The sequence below is a fragment of the Dendrobates tinctorius genome, unplaced genomic scaffold (genome assembly GCF_039654945.1).
Source record: "Dendrobates tinctorius isolate UK_male_01 unplaced genomic scaffold, ASM3965494v1 ptg000006l, whole genome shotgun sequence".
Classification (NCBI taxonomy): Eukaryota; Metazoa; Chordata; class Amphibia; order Anura; family Dendrobatidae; genus Dendrobates; species Dendrobates tinctorius.
In genome coordinates, this window is record NW_027361674.1 from 2,692,297 (window position 1) to 2,715,043 (window position 22,747).

Here is a 22,747-nt window from a genome sequence, read left to right on the forward strand (position 1 = left end):
TCCACGCAGATGGCGAGTGCAGATGATGCACTAGTCAGCATGACTGTCCCCCTTATCTGCCTGCTTCAAAAACACTGCAAGCACTAAGGAAGGAGGTTTTGGAAGAGGTGGAGGATGAGGAGTCACAAATGCCATCTGCTTCTGGACAGTCTGCGCTACGTGGTTCCTCACAAAGGCCTAGGCAGGGGACACTTTGTGAGGAGGATGAGGAGGAGTCAATGGAGGAGGAAGACATCTCTCCAGAGGAGGAAGGTACACAATGCTCTAGTCAGTACGTACAGCGAGGGTGGGGTGATGCAGAGCAGGCAGAGATGACGACTCAAGCAGGGGACAGTAGTGGGAATGTGGACAGAGCTGGAGACCTTGCCGGACACACATCAGGGGATCAACTGACGTGACTGAGCCCCAGTAACTCAGGAACAAGTGTGGATTGTGCAGACACCACTTCAGAGCAGTAAATGGCAGGGTTGGAGGCCAGGGGAAATACTAGAGACAGTGGAGCCAGAGGCCATGGTGGAGCACGGTTACAATCAGTAGTAGTCTACAACCTATATAAAACTTGCTGCAAGTTGGACTCCGCCTGCTGCATGATTTGATCCTGGGCTTCAACACAGCCAGTTGTCGCTCGGAAGTGCTGTCCGCACAGAGAAAAACACTATCTCCTGTGTTAGTGGGGTTCAGTAACGTCAGCTGTTCCCCTGCTGAGTGGACGACAAAGTCTCCTGCTGCCTCCACATTCACAAACCATCAGGCCTCAGCCTGATCCATGCTTAATCCTGGGCTCCAACAACACCAGTTGGTGTTCAGAAGTGCCGTCTTCACAGAAAAACACACTAGCTTCTGTGTTAGTGGGGTTCAGTAACGTCAGCTGTTCCCCTGCTGTGTGGACGACAAAGTCTCCTGCTGCCTCCACATTCACAAACCATCATGCCTCAGCCTGCTCCATGCTTAATCCTGGGCTCCAACAACGCCAGTTGGTGTTCAGAAGTGCCGTCTTCACAGAGAAAAACACACTAGCTCCTGTGTTAGTGGGGTTCAGTAACGTCAGCTGTTCCCCTGCTGTGTGGACGACAAAGTCTCCTGCTGCCTCCACATTTACAAACCATCAGGCCTCAGCCTGCTTCATGCTTAATCCTGGGCTCCAACAACGCCAGTTGGTGTTCAGAAGTGCCGTCTTCACAGAGAAAAACACACTAGCTTCTGTGTTAGTGGGGTTCAGTAACGTCTTCTGTTCCCCTGCTGTGTGGACGACAAAGTCTCCTGCTGCCTCCACATTCACAAACCATCAGGCCTCAGCCTGCTCCATGCTTAATCCTGGGCTCCAACAACGCCAGTTGGTGTTCAGAAGTGCCGTCTTCACAGAGAAAAACACACTAGCTTCTGTGTTAGTGGGGTTCAGTAACGTCTTCTGTTCCCCTGCTGTGTGAACGACAAAGTCTCCTGCTGCCTCCACATTCACAAACCATCAGGCCTCAGCCTGCTCCATGCTTAATCCTGGGCTCCAACAACGCCAGTTGGTGTTCAGAAGTGCCGTCTTCACAGAGAAAAACACACTAGCTCCTGTGTTAGTGGGGTTCAGTAACGTCAGCTGTTCCCCTGCTGTGTGGATGACAAAGTCTCCTGCTGCCTCCACATTCACAAACCATCAGGTCTCAGCCTGCTCCATGCTTAATCCTGGGCTCCAACAACGCCAGTTGGTGTTCAGAAGTGCCGTCTTCACAGAGAAAAACACACTAGCTCCTGTGTTAGTGGGGTTCAGTAACGTCAGCTGTTCCCCTGCTGTGTGGATGACAAAGTCTCCTGCTGCCTCCACATTTACAAACCATCAGGCCTCAGCCTGCTCCATGCTTAATCCTGGGCTCCAACAACGCCAGTTGGTGTTCAGAAGTGCCGTCTTCACAGAGAAAAACACACTAGCTTCTGTGTTAGTGGGGTTCAGTAACGTCAGCTGTTCCCCTGCTGTGTGGACGACAAAGTCTCCTGCTTCCTCCACATTCACAAACCATCAGGCCTCAGCCTGCTCCATGCTTAATCCTGGGCTCCAACAACGCCAGTTGGTGTTCAGAAGTGCCGTCTTCACAGAGAAAAACACACTAGCTCCTGTGTTAGTGGGGTTCAGTAACGTCAGCTGTTCCCCTGCTGTGTGGACGACAAAGTCTCCTGCTGCCTCCACATTTGCAAACCATCAGGCCTCAGGCTGCCCCATGCTTAATCCTGGGCTCCAACAACGCCAGTTGGTGTTCAGAACTGCCGTCTTCACAGAGAAAAACACACTATCTCCTGTGTTAGTGGGGTTCAGTAACGTCAGCTGTTCCCCTGCTGTGTGGACGACAAAGTCTCCTGCTGCCTCCACATTCACAAACCATCATGCCTCAGCCTGCTCCATGCTTAATCCTGGGCTCCAACAACGCCATTTGGTTTTCAGAAGTGCCGTCTTCACAGAGAAAAACACACTAGTTTCTGTGTCAGTGGGGTTCAGTAACGCCAGCTGCTCCCCTGCTGTGTGGATGGCAAAGTCTCCTGCTGCCTACACAGTCACACTACTACTGATTTTTAACTGCGCTCCACTTAGGCCTCTGGCTCCACTGTCTATAGTATTTCCCCTGGCCTCCAACCTCGCCAGTTGCTGCTCCGAAGTGGTGTCTGCACAATCCACACTTGTTCCTGTGTTCCTGGGGCTCAGTCACGTCAGTTGATCCCCTGATGTGTGTCCGGCAAGGTCTCCTGCTCTGTCCACATTCCCATTACTAGTAGTGGGAATGTGGACAGAGCAGGAGACCTTGCCGGTCACACATCAGGGGATCAACTGACGTGACTAAGCCCCTGTAACCCAGGAACAAGTGTGGATTGTGCAGATGCCACTTCTGAGCAGCAACTGGCGGGGTTGGAGGCCAGGGGAAATACTAGAGACAGTGGAGCCAGAGGCCTAAGTGGAGCACGGTTACAATCAGTAGTAGTGTACAACCGATATAAAACTTGCTTCAAGTAGGCCTCAGCCTGCTCCATGATTGATTCTGGGCTTCAACACAGCCAGTTGGTGCTCGGTAGTGCCATCTGCACAGAGAAAAACACATGCTCTAGTGTTAGTGGGGTTCAGTAATGCCAGCTGCTCCCCTGCTGTGTGGACGACAAAGTCTCCTGCTGCCTCCAAAATCACACTACATCTTACTTTTAACTCGCTCCAAGAAGGCCTCAGCCTGCTGCATGATTGACCCTGGGCTCCAACATCGCCAGTTGCTGCTCAGAAGTTTTTTTGGCACGGGTACTCCCTCCTGCCCTGCCTGGTTCCAGCACGCCTGCTGTTTCCGGGTAGTGTCAACGTCACTTTGCCACCAATACATGGTCCTGTCGTGTTGCGGTCGGGTTAGCCGAGTCTATGGTGCCTGCAGTTTAGGTGTTTCCTATGTGGGCTGCGGGTTCTGGTAATAAAGGCTGGTTCCGTAGTGCCAATAGGACAAGCACCCCCTGTAGGACTGTGGGTTTCGGTAACTGCGGCCGGCTCGCGGCCTTGCAACGTTGTTTTTCAGGGGTAGCTTCTGCTACCTATCCGGTTCCAGCACCGTCAGCTGGTTCTCGGCAGTGCCTTTGGCCTAGGTGCCTCCTCGGTATCCGAGTTCCAGCAACGTCTGCTGGTCCTTCGTAGTGCTTTGTAGCACAGGTACCTCCTGCTTAGTAACCGTGTTCCAGCACTGTCAGCTGGTCCATGGTTGTGCCATTGGCTCTTGTTCCTTCTGCTGCCACTCTGGGTACCAGCACCGTCAGCTGGTTCACGGTAGTTCCATTGACTCTTGTAGCTTCTGCTACCCATCTGGGTTCCAGCACCGTCAGCTGGTTCTCGGTAGTTACATTGACTCTTGTAGCTTCTGCTACCCATCCGGGTTCCAGCACCGTCAGCTGGCTCTCGGCAGTGCCTTTGGCCTAGGTGCCTCCTTCTCGGTATCCGAGTTCCAGCAACGTCTGCTGGTCCTTGGTACTGCTTTATAGCACAGGTACCTCCTGCTTAGTAACCGTGTTCCAGCACTGTCAGCTGGTCCACGGTTGTGCCATTGGCTCTTGTTCCTTCTGTTGCCACTCTGGGTACCAGCACCATCAGCTGGATCTCGGTAATTCCATTGACTCTTGTAGCTTCTGCTACCCATCCGGGTTCCAGCACCGTCAGCTGGTCCTCGGCAGTATCTTTGGCACGGGTACTGCCTCCTGCCCAACCTGGTTCCAGCACGCCTGCTGTTTCCGGGTAGTGTCAACGTCACTTTGCCACCAATACATAGTCCTGTCGTGTTTGCGGTCGGGTTAGCCGAGTCTATGGTGCCTGCAGTTTAGGTGCTTCCTATGTGGGCTGTGGGTTCTGGTAGTAAAGGCTGGTTCCGTAGTGCCAATAGGACAAGCACCCCCTGTAGGACTGTGGGTTTCGGTAACTGCGGCCGGCTCACGGCCTTGCAACGTTGTTTTTCAGGGGTAGCTTCTGCTACTCATCTGGGTTCCAGCACCGTCAGCTGGTTCTCGGCAGTGCCTTTGGCCTAGGTGCCTCCTTCTCGGAATCCGAGTTCCAGCAACGTCTGCTGGTCCTTGGTAGTGCTTTATAGCACAGGTACCTCCTGCTTAGTAACCGTGTTCCAGCACTGTCAGCTGGTCCACGGTTGTGCCATTGGCTCTTGTTCCTTCTGCTGCCACTCTGGGTACCAGCACCGTCAGCTGGTTCTCGGTAGTTACATTGACTCTTGTAGCTTCTGCTACCCATCCGGGTTCCAACACCGTCAGCTGGTTCTCGGCAGTGCTTTTGGCCTAGGTGCCTCCTTCTCGGTATCCGAGTTCCAGCAACGTCTGCTGGTCCTTGGTAGTGCTTTATAGCACAGGTACCTCCTGCTTAGTAACCCTGTTCCAACACTGTCAGCTGGTCCACGGTTGTGCCATTGGCTCTTGTTCCTTCTGCTGCCCATCCGGGTTCCAGTACCAGCAGCTGGTTCTCGGCAGTTCCTCAGCCTTCTTGTACCTTCTGCTACTTTTCAAAGTTCTCGCTTGTGGAAATGGTTTTTGGTTCTCACTCTGGATCTCCCTGACGACGACCCTGAAGACGACGACCCTGAAGACCACACCGAAGAAGACCAAAAAGATGACCCTGAAGAAGATGACCAAGATGACAAAGAACATGAAGACAACCACCAAGATGCAGAACAACAAGCGACAGAAGACCAAGAAGCAGAAGAACAAAAAGCAGAAGGACCAAAAGCAGAAGAACATTAAGCATAAGACTAAAAATCAGAGCAAAAGATATTATCTAAATTCTAAGCAGAAGAAGACTAAGCAGTGTATGGGGGTGAGTCCGTTCCTCCTCGTGGTGCCCCTGGAAAATGCCTGCTGCTGCAGGCCAAACTGAACGCGGACAAATCCTGTTGTAAATCTTTTGTGACAGGCAGAACGGAAGGTGTAATCTTCAAACTTTTATAGATAACAACTACAGGAATGCCTGTCACAAATAAGAATATGATGAAGAAGAAGAATAGGAAGAAGATGAATAAGAAGAATATGAAGAATGTACAAAAAAAGAATAATAGGAAGAAGATGAAGAATGTAAAAAAAAAGAATAATAGGAAGAAGGTGAAGAAGAAGAAGAAGATGAATAAGGTGAAGAAGAAGTTGATGAAAAAGATGCTGCTGCTGAGGATGATGAATGAGAAAGTGTTGGAGAAGTAAAAAAGAAGGTGAAGAGCATGGAAGTAGTGAAACATACATATCTAACAAAATATACAAAAGGTTAACATAGTCAATATCTTTGTAACGCCGAACATCTTTAAAAACAAAATTTATTCCTGCTATTCCATTTGATTGGGCTAAACCTCTATGCCTTTAATGTCTCCTTCACCTCCCCCAATACATTCTACATTATTCTTAGTTGTTTTTCGTCATGTAGAATTAAACTACAAGGAAAGAAAGGGTTTTTTTTAATTCTGATATTTCTGTTCAATTGACTTGAATGGGACTTCCGGGATCGGAATCGGCGATACCCGATACTTTTTTCATATCGGCCGATCCAATCCGATCCGATATTTTTCAATGTCGGGTGGTATCGCTCAACACTACTCAGGAATGCTTCAACGGATCCTAGCGATTCTGAGATTTGTTTTTTTCGTGACATATTGGGCTTCTTGTTAGTGGTAAATTTAGATCAATAATTTTTGCGTATATTTGTGAAAAAATAGGAAACTTGGCGAAAATTTTGAAAATTTCGCAATTTTCAAATTTTGAATTTTTATTCTGTTAAACCATAGCGTTATGTGACACAAAATAGTTAATAAATAACATTTTCCACATGTCTATTTTACATCAGCACAATTTTGGAACCAAATTTTTTTTTTTAGGAAGTTATAAGGGTTAAAAGTTGACCAGCCATTTCCCTTTTTTACAACAAAATTTACAAAACCATTTTTTTTTAGGGACCACCTCACATTTGAAGTCAGTTTGAGGGGTCTATATGGCTGAAAATATCCAAACGTGACACCATTATAAAAACTACACCCCTCAAGCTGATCAAAACCACATTCAAGACGTTTGTTAACTCATAAGGTGTCTCACATCAGCAGAAGCAACATGGAAGGAAAAAATGAACATTTAATTTTTATTCACAAAAATGATCTTTTAGCAACAATTTTTTTATTTTCCCAAGGGTAAAAGGAGAAAGTGGACCCCAAAAGTTGTCCAATTTGTCCTGAGTACGCTGAAACCCCATATGTGGGGGGGAACCACTGTTTGGGCGCACGGCAGGACTCTGAATGGAAGGAGCGCCATTTGATTTTTTGAATGGAAAATTAGCTCCAGTCTTTAGCGGACACCATGTCGTGTTTGGAGAGCCCCTGTGTGGCTAAACTTTGGAGCTCCCCCACAACTGACCCCATTTTGGAAACTAGACCCCCTAAGGAATTTACCTAGATGCATAGTGAGCACTTTAAACCCCCAGGTGCTTCACAAATTGATCCATAAAAATGAAAAAGTATTTTTTTCACAAAAATTTTCTTTAAGCCTCAATTTTTTCATTTTCACATGGGCAACAGGATAAAATGGATCCTAAAATTTGTTGGGAAATTTCTCCTGAGTACACCAATACCTCATATGTAGTCATAAACCACTGTTTGGATGCATGGCAGGGCTCGGAAGGGAATGAGCGCCATTTGACTTTTTGAATGGAAAATTAGCTCCAATCGTTAGTGAACACCATGTCGCGTATGGAGAGCCCCGTGTGCCTAAACATTGGAGCTCCCTCACAAGTGACCCCATTTTGGAAACTAGACCCCCCAAGGAACTTATTTAGATGTGTGGTGAGCACTCTGAATCCCCAAGTACTTCACAGAAGTTTATAACGCAAAGCCGTGAAAATAAAAAATAATTTTTTTCCTCAATAATGATTTTTTTAGCCCGCAATTTTTTATTTTCACAAGGGTAACAGGAGAAATTGGACCCAAAAAGTTGTTGTCCAGTTTGTCCTGAGTACGCTGGTACCCCATATGTGGGGGGGTACCACTGTTTGGGCACACGTCGGGGCTCGGGAGGGAGCACCGTTTGACTTCTTGAACGAAAATTTGCTGGAATCAATTGTGGCGCCATGTCGCATTTGGAGACCCCTGATGTGCCTAAACTGTGGAAACCCATCAATTCTAACTCAACCCTAACCCCAACACACCCCTAACCACAATATTAACCCCAACACACCTCTAATCCCAACCCTAACCACAAGCCTAACCATAATCCCAACCCTAACCCTAGTTCCAGCCCTAACCCTAATTCTAACTCTAATGTCCCTACCTATGGGGATTATAAACGGGGGGTTAATTTACTATTTATTTTGATCACTGTGATAGAGTTTATCACAGTGACCAAAATGTCCCTGAAAAAATGAATGAATCTGCCGAAAATGGACACCGGGAGGGACAGCGGGCCTCAGAAGGTACCGGGGGGGGTGAAGTGGGGGAGCGAAGGGGAGGGGGAGCAGATGCTGACGGCGGCGGCAGATCGCCGCCATCAGTCAGTGGCGAGGCCAATTGCCCCCGTCAGTCGGTGAGGGGGGGGGTCGGATCTCTGTCTCCAGCCATGCCCGATGCTATTGCAGCATCGGACATGGCTGGATTGTAATATTTCATTGGTGAAATATTACAATTGCTCTGATTGGCTGTTTCACTTTTAACAGCCAATCAGAGCGATCGTAGCCACGGGGGGGCTGAGCCACCCACCCGGGGTGAAGTGCAAAGGGTCCTGTGGCTGCGGGTCGGGTGACCTTTCAGTGACCCAGGTCACCGGACCCGCAGGAACGCGATCCCCCCATGACACAAGTCGGATTGGCACCGACTTTCATGGCGCATACGCTGTGTCACAGATCAGGAAGGGGTTAAATCTTCCACCCGCTTGGATCGTCTCCCCGGCCCCCTTCCCGCAGAAGTGCTCAAGCTGCTTCCGGGTCAGGCACGCCAGTCCCAGTTACTGCGCTTGCGTGGCCGCCCGGAAGCTGTACACACGCCGGCAAATGATGGCAGATGATCTCCCCGCACGTGCTCTCATGAGACCAGGCAGACCTCCCTGGACCCGGTTTTCATGGAAATGGTCAGACGAGGGGGGAGGCTGACAGGCAGAGGCTCCCCCGGCGCTGCTTCTGGTGCCACAGCCCCTACCGTTCTCGCAGACACCACACAGGCGCCATGGATCTGACCCAGGTATGCCTCTTTTCCACAGGTACTCCATAGTGTCCAATAGGCACAGGAAACCAACTGAGGAGGAGAGTTAGACCACCCTCTTTTATTCTGTAGGTTTCCTGTTCCTATGGGCGGATTACCTCATGTGGGTGCTGTCGTGGCGAGGGGTAAAAGGGCAAAGAGCACTGACGCATTGCAGTACTTTATTGTGACCCAGTCAGGGCAGAGAAGTACATCTGCGTAGGAGCGCGATGCCGAGGAGATTGTGTGGATGACGAAGGGACGCGTCATCCACATGAAGCAAGCAGGAGGAAGGTGATCGTAAGAAGATCGGAGGTGCCGGACCAAGAACAGTGACACCCCTTGGACCAGACCGCCCTGCAGGTGAGTGTAATACGGTATTTTTGTTGTCTTGCAGGTTGGGTTGAGGGCAGATATTCAACATTATATACAGCACTACAACTCCCTTGTTTCCCACATCAGAGGAGAGTCCCTATCTCCCTCTTCTACAAGTGACCTCTGAAGGAATATCCGCAGGCACCTTAATCATATTACCCTAGGGTACCCTCCTTGAGTTAAAGGAGCTGTGGTGTAATAACCACTGTGTCCACTAGGGGGCGCTGTGTGGATGTCCAAGAGAACGGATGAGGCAGAATCCTGAAGGATAGTTATGTATCTCAAAGTGGGTGGCTTTGAGATGGAGACTTGTGTATGTGTGATCAGCAATATCATTGCTGAGGTGTTGTTTCTAAGTGTAAGGGAGAAATCTTCAGGTAGCTAGAGAGATGGGTGGGTTCTGGTTACCTACAAATCCACCCAGGGGTGTGTCTGAAAACGCCTATAGTAAAAGGCTTTGTAAGTGTGTGAAGGACCTGTGATGAGGTCATAGCCATGTGACCCAGTGGGCATGGCTACGGGCCATATAAGGTGGCCAGGGTAGATCACAAGGTGTGAATGCTGGGACCTGATTGGTCCAGTTTGGAAGGTCCTGTGAAGAAAAGGATCTCCTGGCTAACAGCCTGTGGAGCGGCTGTGTGTGTTATGGCGGCCAGTGTCTGAGAGTCCCTGAGGAGTGAGTGGATGTCTGCAGCCTGGAGAAACAGCCATATGGGAACCCCGACGTGGGTGAGATAACACTGGGGCTGAATAGCCTGTTTAATGAACGCTATGCTGTAATGTGAAGCTATAAAATGGACGCTAAGCTGTTGTATATTGCTGCTGTGGTTTATGATGGTGAATAAACCTCACGGACTGATATGGTTTTATGGAAAACCCGTACCGGATGTGATTTATTTGCTGCCAAGTGAGTGTCCCCCCAACCATGAATGACAGCGCTACCTCACATTTGATGGAGAAGCTATGGGCAATGGTGTAGCCTTGTTGCTGGGAGCAACGGATAAGGACTGCAAAATTCGGTGGCAAAGAGCAACGCTGAGCCAGGAGGGCTGACGGTTGTGGAAGTCATGTGATGTGCTGCTGACCGGCCATGTGTGAGCAGAGCCTGTGACAGCCTGCAAGTGGGGAAGCCACTGTCCGGCTGTGGTTCTGGAAACCGTGGGGCGGCCTAGTGAGTAAGGCACTGTCCGGATCGGTGAGCCCAGTGCGGCCGCTTCCCCAGGAGAAAGAGACTGGTAATTGCTAGGGTGCCTCTGCGGAGAAGAGGTACCTGAGGACCTGTGTGGGCAACACAGGAGAAACGGACTGGTGTTCGTGTGGTACTGACCTGGGTCAATGAGTAAAACGGTGACCCGTGTTGCCGACACAGGTATCGGACAGGTGTTCGTGTGGTACTGACCTGGGTCAGTGAGGAAGACAGTGTACCTGGAGGGTTCAGTGAGGAAAGGTCCTGGAGGGTCAGCCCTGAGAGAAGAGTCGGATCCCAGGAGCATATGGTGTGACCTTGGACCTGGTGAGGCGCGAGTGTTGGGCAGTCTCAGGCGGAGACAGATGTCCTGAAGAGCACCCGCCGGGCCCCTGGACCTGGTGAGGCCAGTGTGTGGGGAGACCCTGGGAGGAGGGTCGCTCCCTGAATCGCACCCGGTGCGCCCTGTATGTTGGACGGTCTCAGGTGGAGACAGGAGCGTCCTGAATAGCACACAGTCAGGACACGTGAGTTTGTGTGGTGTGTTTTTTTTTTTTTTTTTTCTTCTTTTCTCAACTCAGCCTGCAGTGGCTCAGTGGGAGTCAAGAAGGTGACAAGCGGCTTGATGTGGCTCAGTGGGGTCACGAAGGTGACAAGCGGCTTCCGGTGGATCGACGGGTCCACGAAGACGGCGCAGCAGGAGCTGCAGTGACACCAGCCGCTGTGTGTGAACAGCAGCCGGTGGTTCCGGTGATCGGTGACAACAGGAGCTGTGGTGATGCCAACAAAGACTTGTGTGGTATCGTAAGAGACACAAACTGTGTGGTGTGAACTGTGGTCTGAGAAGACCGGTATAACAGACATGGGGAGATCCCGAAAGGGGGTGGAGTCCCAAATTGGGGTGGTAACCAAAAAAGAAGTGGAGTCCCAAAAGGATGTGGAGTCTCAGAGGGAGGTGGTAACCCAAGTTGGGGTGGTGGTCCAGAAAGGGGCCGAGTTTGAAGAAATGGCAGCACTGGTTGCCTCAGTGGATATGTCTGGGAAACTGCAGTGTTCATGTATGTCATTTCCAGAATATGGGATATTCTTTCCAAGTGATGACTGGCCGCAAGTGTGTACCGTGATGCTACACCGGAAAGGGATATCGGGACGGTTGGACTCAAAGAGTCAGGTGACTCTGGTAGGAACTCCTCTCACTTTCTGTCTGACCGAGAAAATGGTCCAGGTTCGCTGTGCACATGGGGTCACAGTGAACTATGCGGTAGACAGAATAATGTTTGAGGGGCTTGGAGGCAGTGAGTGCCAAGGGGGCAGTATACCATCAGACGTAGTGTATGCCTTGGAGTGGGGCCGGGACTTTGTCAGGTTTGATGATATATGCCACGAGCGTGGAGACGTTCCTACTGTTGGGCTAACCCATACGAAGACGGTGACGGCTCCTGACGGGGAGAGGTCAGAAGTGGAAGTGACCAGAAAAAGGGGTATGTCAGCCCAACGGACGGACCTGACATCTCGTGACAAAACTGACGCTGACCTGGTGGATAAGACGGCTGAAGTAGTCACACGGTTAGTGAGTAACTGGAGGGATGACTCAATCTCGGGGGGTGACTGTGGCTCTGAGAAAGAAAGGGAGCACAGAATAGAAGGGCTAGAGAAAGAAGTCTCTGAGCTCAAAGGGCACATGGTAACATGGCACGGAATGAATAAGGCCCTCAGAGAAGAGGTGGATGAAAATGTCAAACGAGAAAGAGTACTGAGACAAACGGCCGAGCACAGGGTCGAGGAGCTCGAGAAAAAAGTCTTGGAGCTCAGACCTGTCCACCTGGCAAAGTGTGAACAAGAACCTCAAGGAAGAGATGGAGGAACTCGGAGGAGTAGTAAAAAGTCTTCTGCGAGAGAAATTGGATGAAGACTTACCGCGGGTGAGCGCGAGTGATAATAAGACAGAACTGCCAGTAGCCATCATGGCAAAGGGTCATGAAGTGATCCCATCGTGTGAAGTTGGTGAGGTAAGAACTAAAGAAGACAGTCACCCGGTCGGGGCAACTGTAGTGGGGGAAGTGTCCGTGGTAAGGCCAGAGCCTCCTGGCCTGGAAGAGAGCAAGACCACGTGCTTCAAGACTGTGATTGATGTTCCAGAACACATGCAAGAAGCCTGTGCTGAGGAAGGTGTGCATGAGGCTTTCAAAGAGGCGGTCAAAGCCTGTAAGGTGCACTGGGCACCTGAGACTCGGCAGTTGGCGATAGTATCAGCCAGAGAAGATACATCAAACCGAGTAGCTGTCCTGAAAGAGATGCATCTAAAATGTCTCCACGCCAAACAGCTGGTCAGACGGAGTAATGTGAAGGCTGCTCGACGCCTGAAGTTTGCCAGGGAGGCTATGGATCGGAGGGGTTTGCGGAAAGATGTGGTTCCGGTACCCAAAGCTCTGATTGGGAGAATCATTGGAAGATCCGGGAAGGTGTTGCAAGACCTCGTGAATATCTCCGGTGTGGTGAGGGTGAGGATCCCTCCTGATAATGAAGACCCGATATCCAGTGAAGTGGGTAGAATTCCCATCATCGTGGTTGGCTCCATGGAGAGCCTGAGAGACTTTCGGATGCTCGTGAAGTATCGAATGGGGTACCTGCAAGAAATTGAGCAGTTGAGGCTGGACCATCAGCGAATTATTAAAGAAGTACGGAATACCAGGTGGCGGCTGCCTCCAACCCAAGATGTAAGGACCCGAAGAGTTCCTCCAAGTAGTGACATGGCAGGTGGCCGAAGAATGTCAGCAAGTGGCAGTTCGACGGGCCGTGCGAGGCTGAGTGACCGCAGTTCCTGTGATACGCTGAATGGGTCAGACTCAGGCCAGACAGTAGGACCGATTAAGACATGACCGTACCAACCGGGAGAGCCGGTCAGTGGGAGAACGGTCAGCTGATGAAGCGCACTCTAGGGGGGTGGTGACTAAACAGTGTCTGATGACGCAGACAGACTGCAACTGGAGGGTCAAAGACAATGACAGATATTTTGACCGCTGGGGGCGGGGGAGGCCTAACGTAGAAATGAGGCCGGATGACAGAGGGAGACGGTTCTCTCGACCTATGGGGCAAGGTGTAATGAGTGCCCGGTCTCGAGATCCTGGTGTAAGATTGTGTGTTCAACCCCACAAGTTTGAACAGAGGGGCGGGGTATGTGGTGTAATGTCCACTAGGGGGCGCTGTGTGGATGTCCCAAGAGAACGGATGAGTGGCAGAATCCTGAAGGATAGTTATGTATCTCAAAGTGGGTGGCTTTGAGATGGAGACTTGTGTATGTGTGATCAGCAATATCATTGCTGAGGTGTTGTTTCTAAGTGTAAGGGAGAAGTCTTCAGGTAGCTAGAGAGATGGGCGAGTTCTGGTTACCTACAAATCCACCCAGGGGTGTGTCTGAAAACGCCTATAGTAAAAGGCTTTGTAAGTGTGTGAAGGACCTGTGATGAGGTCATAGCCATGTGACCCAGTGGGCGTGGCTACGGGCCATATAAGGTGGCCAGTGTAGGCATGCGTTGGCGATGTGCCGTCATTCAGTGATGGAGCCTCGGACGCGGGCTGCAGCTATCGGGTATAGCATAGCACGATCGCGTTATGCTATACAGATAACGCAGCACATCAACGCAATGTGAACCTAGCCTTAGGAACATAATATGTTGAGTCCACCGTAAGATCAAGGATTCGATCATGCAAGGCATTTGGGCCCGTTGTCCTACGAGAATGCTTTTATACGAGTACGGGGCGCTGCCACCATTGCTGGAATGTCTGAGACGGCAATCTATATTCCTCAGGGTTTAACATTTGGCTTGCAGGTAAGACATGGTGGTAGACTGCACTATCGCAGTGTAAGGTTCTTAGTCTCTTTGGACATGTTTTTGAAACTTAGGTTTTTCCATCGGCCATTTTGCTTTCTGTCCTGCTGCAGCTATCTTGCCCCCAGTTAGTATGGAGTTTCCAGCTTTAATGTTCCTGCCCCGATTCTCTCCCTCTTGCCTTTTAAGCAGGCTCAGCTGAACAATCTGTGCTTCAGAATCAAGTCTGCTGTTAGCCTGTGACCTGGCTCCTGGAAGCCTTGGACTTGGTACTCCGGCCACCGCCTGCTGATGAACTTGGGAACACTTGTGGACACTGGAAACCTGCTGCCTGCTAAATCCACAGTTACAAGGGAAGTAACAGAGAGAGACCCCGAACCTGATGTGGAACTTCTGCTGTGCTAAAAGTTTACTCTGGCCTGCTCTGTCTCCTGCCTTGTATCTGCAAACTGTGTGAACCCTTTTGATTACTTGTTTGAAGTAATACAAGTCCTTTCTAATCGCACCTGTGTCTCCTGTGTTTTCCTCGCACCCAAGCACAAGACGCTATATGAACTGTACGCTATACATCACAAGATTCTGATACCAACGTTAGTGTCTGCTGGGTCTGGGAAGGCCGTGTCTGCTGTGGCCGTGGATGTCAGATATCCATTTATATCTTCTGTGATGACAGTGGTTGTGACTTCTCACAACCATTCCAGGTGAGCGCATTCCCTTCTTTTTACTCAGGTGAGTTACCACAGGTAAACACTATTGTGTGCTTTTTTTTTTTTTCTCCTTCCAGTACTTCTGCCTTAAAGGATCTGGAAGATGGAGGCTCGCATAAAGGAGTTGTGTGGAGTGACAGATACAATCATTGCGGATGTACAGACTCTAAAGACTCGCATTGCAAGCCTAAGAGTCCAGGCTCCAGCCATAACCCCGAGTTCTGGGATCCCCAAGTTAACCCCTTTTCGTTTTAGCGGTGAACGTGAAAAATTCAGGGGATTTATTAACCAATGCAATCTGTTTTTCTCTGCACATGCTTCACAATTTCCCACTGAACGATCCAAAGTGCTTACTATAATCATGTTACTCTCCAACAAGGCTCTGATGTGGGCAAACCCTCTGATTGAGACTGAGGATGAATGTTTAATTCATCTTGATGCTTTCATTTCAGCCATGGGGCAGGTGTTTGACCCCAACCGAGGTGCAACAGCTGAAGCAGCCATGTTAACTTTGCGCCAAGGTAAGCACTCAGTAGCCGAATATGCCTTTGATTTCAGGAGATGGGCTCTCGATACCACTTGGGACAGTTCCGCCAAAAAATCTATTTTTCGGAAAGGACTGTCTCCTATGATTAAGGATGAACTTGCTCGTGCCGACCCTCCCACGACATTAGGTGACTTTATTAACTACTGCGTCCATATTGATACTCGCCTTACTGAACGCAGACAGGAGAGATGGTTCGAAAATAATCACACTAACCTTTTCCCACCTTCCTTCCCAGCTAAAGAACCTTTTGAGTAGGATCACACAGGAATCAGAACCTGAACCCATGCAGGTGGACTCTGTACAGAGACGGGTTAGTGATGAACGCAAAGAACATCGCTTAAAAGAGAACCTATGATTCTACTGTGGTAAGTCAGGGCACTTCATTATAAACTGCCCCAGCCGTTCCCGTAAGACTACTGCGGCAGTCATTCACTGTGAGTGTTGCGAGAGGAGATCTGTCATGTTTGAGCCTCAGGCTCCAGAAAGATCTGCAGCCATAGATATTGATTTCTTGGACTTAAATTCCGTTATTTCTGAGGCCGATGACTGTGTAAATGCTGCAATTTTCCAAGATTCCTCAGCGGTGTCTCAGCTGAGCTGTAAGAAGAACAATTCTCATTGCTTTTTTTCCATCAAGCTCTGGGTTGACTCGGTTTTGGTGCCTAGCTCTGCTATGATCGACTCAGGGGCAAGCGGCAATTTTATGGATATCTCCTTTGCTCAGAAACATGGGATACGTTCAGTGAAGAAGGCTACTCCAGTACAGATGGAGACCGTGGATGGCTCCCTGCTAACCTCTGGACCAGAGGATCAGGAAACGGAGCCTTCGAAGGTCCTTATGGGTAAAGATCATCAGGAAAAACTATCTTTTATGCTTATCTCTTCTCCCCACTTTCCCATTATTCTAGAGCTACCATGGCTGCAGGCTCAGAACCCTACAATTAAAGGGAATCTGTCTCCCTTTTTATTTGTCCTTTCAGCTGCCGGCACAGACATCGGGGGCTTATCTACAGCATTCTGTAATGCTGTAGATAAGCCCCCGATGTCTATGCCGGCAGCTAATAGGGCAAAAAAAGGTGACAGATTCCCTTTAACTGGGATACCAAGGAACTACACTTTCCAGAGATTCAGATGAGTCCAGAAGTTTCAGCTTGCTCTGTTCCTAAAAGGACCATGTCAGTCCCTGAACTACCAGCTGTATACCAGGAGTATGCGGATGTGTGTGACAAGAAGAACGCGGACCTGCTTCCCCCTCACCGTCCATACGATTGTCCAATTGAATTATTGCCTGGAGCAGAGATACCTTTTGGTAAGATCTACCCCCTGGCAAGGCCCGAGCTAAAGGCTCTGAAGGACTATATAGACAAAAATCTAGCCAAGGGCTTCATACGCCACTCTTCATCTCCGGCAGGTGCACCCATCTTTTTTGTGAAGAAGAAAGATGGATCTCTTAGACCCTGCATAGACTATCGGTAACTCAATAAGGTGACAATTAGAAACCGTTATCCATTGCCATTCATCCCTGAGTTATTGGAGATAGTGCGGCATGCCAAAATTTTCTCTAAGCTGGATCTCCGTGGGGCCTATAATTTAGTTCGTTTTGGACCATGGGCTAAATGGAAGACTGCATTCAGGTCACGCTACGGACACTTTGAATATCTAGTCATGCCATTTGGTCTGTGTAACGCCCCAGCCACTTTCCAACACTTAGTGAATGACATTTTCAGGGATCTCTTAGATACTTTCGTGGTGATTTATGTGGATGATATTTTAATTTTTTCTAATTCCACATAGGAACATCATGGACATGTGAGAATGGTCTTAGAACTCCTAAGACAGAACCATCTTTACATCAAACTTGAATAGTGTGAATTTCACAGGACCGAGATTCCATTTCTGGAGTATGTAATGTCTACACAAGGCATTAGTATGGTTGTAAGCAAGACCCAAGCCATCAAGAATTGGCCAGTACCTAGGAATGTGAAGGAGGTGCAGCGCTTCTATCGGGTTTGCCAATTTCTATAGGCGTTTATATTAGGAATTTCTCTGAGGTAGTGTCACCTATCACACAACTTACCCGGAAGGAGTCTAGCTTCACTTGGACCCCTCAAGCCCAAGAAGCATTTTCATGTCTAAAGGATAAATTTACCACAGCACCTATCCTAGTGCATCCCAACCCTGAACTTGCCTTCATAATAGGGGTGGATGCTTCAGATTGTGCCATCGGAGCTATACTCTCTCAGAGAACAGGAGAGAATAATGTCTTGCATCTCTGTGCTTTCTTTTCCCAGCGGCTGTGAGGAACTACGATGTGGGCAATAGAGAATTGTTGGCAATTATTGCTGCCTTCAAGGAATGGAGACACCTTCTTCAGGGAGCTGCACAGCAAATAGTCGTCCTGACAGACCACCGTAACCTTGAATTTATCAGGTCGGCTAAGTGCCTGACTCCTCGCCAGGCTTGTTGGAATCTTTTTCTAAACCAGTTTAATTTTGTAATCTCTTATAGGCCAGGATCGCGCAATGGAAAGGCTGATGCACTCTCTAGGATTCATGCAACAGAGACCCGTCCACTTACTCCTCCTAAGACTATTCTTCCTGACTCTAGATTCCTGGGAGTGATTCATAATCGAGACCTACTTAAGGACATCAAGGACGCATACCCTTCGGATTCTTTGCTGGCACAACCTCCAAGGGACGTAAGTCTTGTCTATAAGAATGGAGTGTGGATTCAGGGGCAACGCCTGTATATACCTGAAACAGTCAGATTAAGAGTATTGCAACTCATCCATGATTCTAAGATAGCTGGGCATAGAGGAGTTCTAAAGACACAAGAGTTTCTTTCTCGTTTCTTTTGGTGGCCCACTTACAGAAAGGATGTTCTAAATTACGTCACTTCATGCGAAGTCTGTGCAAGATGCAAAACACCACGGTCCTCGCCAACGGGTCTATTGCAACCCCTTCCCACCTCCCACCCCGTCCCGCCCGTGGGGATCCATTTCTATGGACTTCATTGTGGAGTTACCAACCTCTCAAGGGAAGAACACCATTCTAGTGGTGGTGGATCGGTTAGCAAAGGCAGCTCATTTTATTCCCTGTGTAATGATTCAGAATGTGTTTCGCTTGCATGGAGTACCGGATGAGGTAATTTCAGATCGAGGGGTGCAATTCACTTCAAGGTTAGGGCAGAATTTCTGTGCTGCATTGGACATTAAAGTAAACCTTTCTTCTGCTTTTCATCCCCAGTCTAATGGACAGACAGAACGGACCAATCAGACCCTGGAGCAGTGTCTCCACTGCTTTATCTGCCACCTACAGGATGATTGGGTCGATCTACTTCCACTGGCTGAGTTCTCCTATAACAACTCTCAGAGTGCTTCCACTAAGCAGTCTCCTTTTTACGCCAATCTAGGTTATCATCCTAACATTCTTCCTCGATTTCCCATAGATACGCCCTTGCCGGCTGTGGCTGAAAGAATCACGTCTTTACAAAAGAATATTTATCTTTTAATGGAAAATCTGGAATTGGCTCAAGAAAGGTATAAGAAAGCAGCAGATAAATTTTGTAAACCTGCACTAGCTTTCAAGGTAGGAGACTTGGTCTGGCTGTCAACCAGAAATCTTAAGTTAAAAATCCCATTATCCAAATTGGGACATAAGTACATTGGACCCTATAAAATCAGTAAAATTATAAGTGCTGTTGCTTGTCGTCTTCAACTACCCAGAACTATGAGAATCCACCCTGTCTTTCATGTTTCCCTACTAATGGCAGCAACACCCAACCCGTTTCCTGGACGTTCTTCTCCCCGCCCTAACCCAGTGCTGGTCGATGGTCAGGAGGAATTTGTGGTGGAAAGGATTCTGGATTCCAGATTCTACAGAAATCAGTTACAATACCTGATTAAATGGCAGGGCTACCCAGTTGAAGACAACTCATGGGAACCAACCAATAACATTAATGCTCCTCGCTTACTCCGCCAGTTTCATCAGAGGTACCCAGACAAGCCTGGTCTGAGGTCATCCAGAGGCTGCCCCAAAGGAGGGAGTAATGTAAGGTTCTCAGTCTCTTTGGACATGTTTTTGAAACTTAGGTTTTTCCGTCGGCCATTTTGCTTTCTGTCCTGCTGCAGCTATCTTGCCCTCAGTTATTATGGAGTCAGAGGCGTATCTAGGCTTCCTGGCACCCGGGGCAAGAATTTGGTTCGGCGCCCCCCCCCCCCCCCCCACACTAAGTACATATGCGACTTGCACACTTAGCCATGTACCCACGAGCTGCTCTCCCTAATGCTCTCAAAGTTCAGTAAAAAACTGAAAGCAGGAAGAGAAGCTCGTTGTCACAGGACCATAACTATGAAAATCGCATATGAGTGACGTGTCCATGTGATGACTACTGGAACCTGCCTGCAATGTCAGGATTCAGCTCTGCTTCTGAATTCTCACAACGAATGCACTGCACACTTTTAGGATTCTCCCTTGCCGATGTACAGTCATGTCAGCACAAGTATGTGATTTATATACTTCTGGCCACCTTCCAACTAGACGTGCCCGGCCTCGCTCCGTTCATTTTCATTGAGTGAGGCCACACATGTCTAGTCAGCATGTGACCGCATGTATGTAAATTACCAGCACGAGAGAATCCTGAGAGCGTTCAGTGAGCACTGTGAGAATTCAGAAGTCTGCAGTCACATAGAATGACTGCAGACTCCGTACAAACCTGGACAACCCCTTTAATGTTCCTAAAAAATAAAAACATGAGAATAAGTCAGTAGCACAAATAACATTTACATCCAAGTACCTTATAGATGACGTCTCTGGAGTCGTTCTCCTTTTCTTCTTCTTGTCCAGACCCCATGATGAGTTTTCTCATCCACATCTCGTCTCTGCAGACTTCCATCTTCTCCAGTCTTCTGCAGCAAATCTCCACACGATGCCCTTAAAGATAGAAGTGTCATTATAATGCTCCTGAATAAAAATGTCTGCAATATACTGTCGCCTCACACTATTCCCCTCCCTCCTCTAACATCCCTCTGTTCACCATACTGTCTCATCATATATTTACCCCCTCACTCTCTATACCGTCTGCTCACACATACCCCTGACTCCCTATACTGTGTCCACATACATTAACCCGTTCGCTCCCCATACTGTCTGCACCCAACCCCCATACTGTTTCCTCATACATACTGTGTCCTCAAATCTACCCACACACATTAAATCCCACCATCCCCACTCCAAATCCCTCAGACACATTATGTACCCCACACATTAAATAACACCCATCCCCACTCCCAAATCCCCCCCACACATTATGTACCCCCCACTCCAAATCCCCCACATATTAACCCCCCCAAACAATAACCCCCATCCCAACTCATTAACCCCCCCGTCCATACTCCCAAATCCCCCAACACATTATGTACCCCCCTACTCCAAATCCCCCACACGTTAACCCCCATCCCCACTCATTAACCCCCACACATTAACCCCATCCCCACTCTTTAACCCCCCCACACATTAATCCCCACATTAATCTCATCTCCACTCATTAACCCCCCCACATTAACCTCATCTCTACTCATTAACCCCCCCACGCATTAACCCCATCCCCACTCATTAACCCCCATCTTCGGTGGTTTCTTCAGCTCCACATTGGAGCACACTTACCACCAGCGCTTAGCGTTCATTCTGGGCGCCGGGGAGTGACGTCAGCAGCGTGATCACATGACATGTCACGCTGCTGACGTCGCTCTGGCCCGGCGGTCAGAGCTGCAATTGTACTGGCGTCTATACAGACGCCAGTACAATTGTTCCCTGGGAGCCGGCACGCGCACCTTCTCTGCGCCAGCTGTCAGCTTGACAGCTGACACAGAGAACCGCCGACTCTCAGGCCAGGGGGGGCGGCAGAACGCAGCCGCCAAGGAGGACACTGCGGACCGCTGCATTAGACGGCCCGGACTGCGCCCCCTGCCGGCTGCGCCCGGGGCAACTGCCCCGGCTGCCCCCCCCCTAGATACGCCCCTGTATGGAGTTTCCAGCTTTAATGTTCCCGCCCTGATCCTCTCCCTCTTGCCTTTTAAGCAGCCTCAGCTGATCAATCTGTGCTTCAGAATCAAGTCTGCTGTTAGCCTGTGACCTGGCGCCTGGAAGCCTTGGACTTGGTACTCCAGCCACCTCCTGCTGATGAACTTAGGAACACTTGTGGAAACTGGAAACTTGCTGCCTGCTAAATCCACATTTACAAGGGAAGTAAGAGAGAGACTCTGAACCTGTTGTGGAACTTCTGCTGTGCTAAAAGTTTACTCTGGCCTGCTGTGTCTCCTGCCTTGTATCTGCAAACTGTGTGAACCCTTTTGATTACTTGTATGAAGTAATACAAGTCCTTTCTAATCACACCTGTGTCTCCTGTGTTTTCCTCGCACCCAAGCACAAGACGCTATATGAACTATACGCTATACATCACACGCAGTCATCCTAATGACTTTAACCTCCTTTATGACTGCGCTGGATCTAACAGCTGTGGATGTGTTGGACTGGCCTACCCTACCAAGTCCCGCCCCCCCATCAGATGATCCTCCTCCATGTCCTCAGCGATAGCTTCAGTAATATGAAACCTTGACATGTTGTTCCAGTGCCTGCACCAAATGTCACAAAGTGAAGACTTACACTGTATATGTCAATTGATTCTTTACTGGTCTAAAAACCTTTCCAGTTCACCACCTGACAGCACCAGGGATGACGTCCTTCTTATCCTCATTGGGACAGGAAACAACGAGAGGTTAAAAGGACCCTCCCCTTACCACCATTCAGTGTTTTTCCTGTCGCACTGAGGATAGGAACGACAAGAACTCCTATTCCTGGCTGTACGGGGCAGATGGTGAGGACCGAGGGGCCCAGCCTACCCGCGTGCGTGCGTTCCAGCGGAGGATCCGGTAATGCGCACATCTGGCCGCTTCTCCCCTACACTTCCGGGTCGCGGTCAGCTTCAGCCTATACTGCAGAAACGTCTCCTCTGCAGGCCGGGCAGAGGTCTTCTGGGTCACGGTCAACGGTGCGCTCCAGCGTGCATTCTAGGAAGCCGGCGCTACAAGGAGGGTATTGTATAAGTAGGGTCATTTGTGGCGTGCAGGCTACCCTACTGTAATCAGGGACTGCTGCCATTAGCTAGTATGGAGGACCCAAGTAAAGCAGATGTTGGCTCAGAACAAGGCCATGGGCACGTGAGTAGACTTCCAAAGCATTACCAACATTAACCCCTTCCCTACACTTAGAAACACATAGCCTGTACTCTATATTCTAGGGGGAGAAAACTACCTTGACAGCTGCTAAGAAGGATAGCAAAAAATAAGAAATGCCCCATCTGTGCTACTAAGCTACCCAAGACCTGGCAGACGCACCTCTGCGATGCTT

The 22,747-nt window shown here is 49.2% G+C and overlaps 1 protein-coding gene across 3 annotated transcripts; it reads left to right on the top strand.

Moving 5' to 3' along the window:
* Window positions 1-8,132: 8,132 nt before the first annotated feature.
* LOC141084945 (RNA-binding protein FXR1-like) lies at window positions 8,133-21,732 on the top strand. Of its 3 annotated transcripts, none has more exons than XM_073569893.1 (3): window positions 8,133-15,706; window positions 17,633-18,928; window positions 19,113-21,732. In XM_073569893.1, the coding sequence occupies exon 1, from the start codon at window positions 11,120-11,122 to the stop codon at window positions 12,164-12,166; it is 1,047 nt and encodes a 348-aa protein (XP_073425994.1). In that variant the 5' UTR covers window positions 8,133-11,119; the 3' UTR covers window positions 12,167-15,706; window positions 17,633-18,928; window positions 19,113-21,732. The 3 variants fall into 3 exon arrangements, with proteins under 3 accessions (XP_073425994.1, XP_073425991.1, XP_073425999.1); XM_073569890.1 differs by having other exon boundaries at window positions 17,633-18,039; window positions 18,789-21,732; XM_073569898.1 differs by having other exon boundaries at window positions 17,633-21,732.
* Window positions 21,733-22,747: the final 1,015 nt, after the last annotated feature.